Source organism: Phoca vitulina, unplaced genomic scaffold (assembly GCF_004348235.1).
Source record: "Phoca vitulina isolate PV1807 unplaced genomic scaffold, GSC_HSeal_1.0 scaffold99, whole genome shotgun sequence".
NCBI lineage: Eukaryota > Metazoa > Chordata > Mammalia > Carnivora > Phocidae > Phoca > Phoca vitulina.
The window spans coordinates 2688468-2691741 of record NW_022589802.1 but is presented as its reverse complement, the minus strand read 5'-3'; the positions used below and the strand labels follow the sequence as shown (position 1 = coordinate 2691741).

The window sequence follows — 3274 nt, the reverse complement described above, 5'->3', positions numbered from 1 at the left end:
ACAGTTCTGCTTAAAACTTCCCAGTTGTTCTTTGCTTAGTGTAGCCCTTCTCCAGTTTCTGGAGCTCTTTCTCCACGCAGTTTCCTCATCGCTGGTACTCTGTCCTACACATTCCAGCTGCCTCAGCCTCTGTGAACTCTGACCTCCAGGTCTTCACCCCAGGAACCTTCTTTTCTTTGCTTGGGTTCCTCCTCCCTGCTCCATGTTTTGGACATCTCATTTATTTCCTTCTCTCTAATATCATGGTCATAAGCTGCCTCTTGTCTAATTGCCTAAAATCCGTTGTTTCATATATATTTGTCCAGATTCTAGTTGTTCATGGTAGATGATTAACTCCAGATTCTGTTTCTCCCGCATTTCCACGAGCTTTACTTTTCTATGTTTTCCAAACTTTCAGAAATCATTATAAGTCAATTTTTGAACAAAATATATGAAGCAAAAGTTTATTACAAAGAAAAGTGACATGCATGTGTGTGCATATTTCCAGGGCTTAGGTTTGGCTGATGGGCAATATCTGCTGTTGGGTCCACTTCTTCAGGCTTCAGACTCAGACCTTTGCCCAGAACTCCTGGAAATCCACCAATTCACCTCATGATCATCTGTATTTCCTTACTTACCAGTATGCATACTTTGGAGGGACAATGTGGCCAGAGTCAAGAAGTAGCAAGCAGAATTTCATGGGGTTCCTGAGGTTGTCTGTTTCCCCCGCGCTTTAAATTCTACAGTGTTGCCATGGTCTCTTCTGGTCACTAGAGGGCGTTCCTGCACCAAGAATGACCCGCTCATCCCCCCCCACCCGCTGCGTCGTTTTTCACCAGTTCTCTGTACATCAGGCCTTGCTAGATCCTAGTTCTTTGGGGGTAGTCAGGGCTCGTGTTGTTATAGGGCCCGAGGTGGCCTGTTTCCCATCCCTGCAGCACCAGATATGTTACTTTCAAAGGCTCTCTCTTCTTTCTTATCCCCACTCTCAGAATAACTCAGCCTGGCCTCTCAGCAGACCTCCTAGCACCAGAGTGACCCTATTTTTTCCCTTTTAGCTAGTGGCCAGTGGGGAAAGTTCTGGGTCCCTGAGTATTCCTCTTTATGCTGAGACTTTCTCAAGGGTTCATTATACAGATTTAGACACAAAGAAATGGATTCCCCAATAATGCCGTATGCTACAAAGTTTCTCTGGGGGGGGGGGGGGCACTCCTGAACTCTGACAAGTTTTTCTATGTAAGAGGTTAGCCCTAAATTGGACCTCTTTTGCCTGAAGAGGAGAGGTCTGGAAGAGGGTAATAAGCACGGAGACAGTAAACAGGGTTTGGGCTCCTAATTCCTGGCATATACCAGGGAATTAATAAATATTTATTGAATAAATGGAAAAAATGAGGAAGTGAATGGAGGTCAGAATAAGAAAACTAAGGGGCATCCATCAAACCTTTTTTTTTAAATCTCCTCTCCTTCTTTTAAAAAGCAGCTTTATTGAGCGATAACTGATATACAAAGAACTACCCATATTCAATGTACACAAAGTAAGAGACATATCTAACACCTCCCAAACCGTCCTGGTATCCTTTGTTTCTTTGCTTTTTGTGATAAGAACATGTAACACAAGATCTACCTGCTTAACAAATTTTGAAGGGCATAATACCATATCGTGAGCTCTAGGCTCAGTGGTGTACAGCATTATCTCTAGAACTCATTCATCTTGCATAGGTGAAACTTTTCTATTAGAACAAATAAAGACCGTAAGAGCCAGGACTTGAGCCTGGTGTTCGGATTGCTGGTCTCTAGTTTTCCCAGCTCCAATAGGCAGCACAAAGCCCTTGGATATTCGTGTCCCTGGGAAGTTGGTAGCAGCAGGTGTAATTGGTTTTCTTGTGATGAGTCATTGTCAGTGCTGCCTGGAAACCAGTACTTTTCCTCTGTGCAGGCATCTCTAGCTATCCACTCTGACTGCTTGCGCAAGAATTGCTGCACGCTGGGGGTGCTATTGTTTAACGAGTGGGCTTATTTGTTCAGTTATTTTCCACTTGTGTCTTTGGGGTGCCCAGATGTAGATTGGAGGCCATTCAGATGTTTTCAGGTGTGTCTAAGCTTTTCCTCTAACCCTCTGGCCCCTGGAGCCCACCCCCCTCAGGCTTCTGCCCATAGTAATAGGCTGCTAAGCAGTTTGTAGGCCACTGATTAAAAGTCTCTGCTTTTCTTGGACATTTATTCTCTAAGAAAATGTGAACATATAAACCATGTTAGTATCCCTTGACGCATAGGGATGACTGTATTTTGGAGAAGCAACAAAATTTGCCCCAAGGAGTGGGATAGTATTTGGGGGTGGGAGGTAGAGGATTTTAAATGCCCCAAAGGAAGTCTTCTCCCAGAGGTGCCCTCTGTCCTTTGGGGAGCTCAGACAGGCGTGACTGTGTCATTATATTCTCACCAGCACAGATGAGTCAGTCAATGTAGAAGTAACCACATAGCATTTTTTTTTTTTTTTACCGTATCATTATTTTTAATGTCCAGCGTTTACAATACGAGGGCCAGAGCTTTCTCCCCAACTCAAGTTTATAAATTCTCAATTGGCTTGTGAGGCCAATAGGGATACTTCTTGTCTGATTTGGTTTCTGAGAAGACTTCATTCAGGTCCTCAATGGTCATCTGATCAAATGGAAGTATGTTCCTCATCTTCTCCAGCTCTTTTTCATATTCCTCAATCCTGGCCTTTGAGAGAGACAAAAACTCGGCACAACTTTTCACATCTTCTTTTTCTTCAGCATCCACCTGAACAGTATATTTATCCTCTGCTACAGGACCCGTCTGGGCATTAAACTTCTTCTCAAAGTCATCTACCAAACCAGCCTTCGCCACATTGGCCTTGTCGTAAGCCCAGTCGATAGCAGGTGGTTTCTTAGGGAGAGTAGCCAACCTGGAGGTAAGCGTCTCATTCCAGGATTTCAGGGAGTTAGCAATGGCCTTCTGGTTTCGGGGTCTGATCTCCCCAAAAGCTACCCAGTCGATGGTTTTTAGAGCAAGTTTTCGCGCAGCCATCTTGAGATCTTTCACCGACCCCAGCGGCCCCAACCACATAGCATTTGATGTGACTTTCAAACTTGCTCATTCCCAAGTCAGAAAGATCTTTCAGAAAGTCTGCTCACCACCCCCACAGGGCAGTGACCAGTTTCAGGGGCTTCACCTGTTAAGATGATTTGGCTTGTTCGCAAGCCTCTTTCAGAGAGCACAAGGGACAATCTATCTCCCACTGCTCTATAATTAAAGCGAGCATGGAGTTCTCATT

General features: G+C 44.5%; 1 protein-coding gene across 2 annotated transcripts; it reads right to left on the bottom strand.

Moving 5' to 3' along the window:
* Positions 1 to 2544: 2544 nt before the first annotated feature.
* Positions 2545 to 3027, bottom strand: LOC116627578 (ATP synthase subunit d, mitochondrial-like). 2 transcript variants are annotated; one of them, XM_032397392.1, is made up of 2 exons: positions 2793 to 3027; positions 2545 to 2738 (listed from the first exon to the last, which is right to left on the bottom strand). In XM_032397392.1, exons 1-2 carry the CDS (start codon positions 3025 to 3027, stop codon positions 2545 to 2547), a joined length of 429 nt encoding a protein of 142 aa, XP_032253283.1. The 2 variants fall into 2 exon arrangements, with proteins under 2 accessions (XP_032253283.1, XP_032253282.1); XM_032397391.1 differs by having other exon boundaries at positions 2545 to 3027.
* Between the last annotated feature and the right edge of the window lie 247 nt (positions 3028 to 3274).

Bases quoted from the DNA above. Each gene is read 5' to 3' on its own strand.
- LOC116627578 (XM_032397391.1), bottom strand. From the start codon at position 3,027: ATGGCTGCGCGAAAACTTGCTCTAAAAACCATCGACTGGGTAGCTTTT.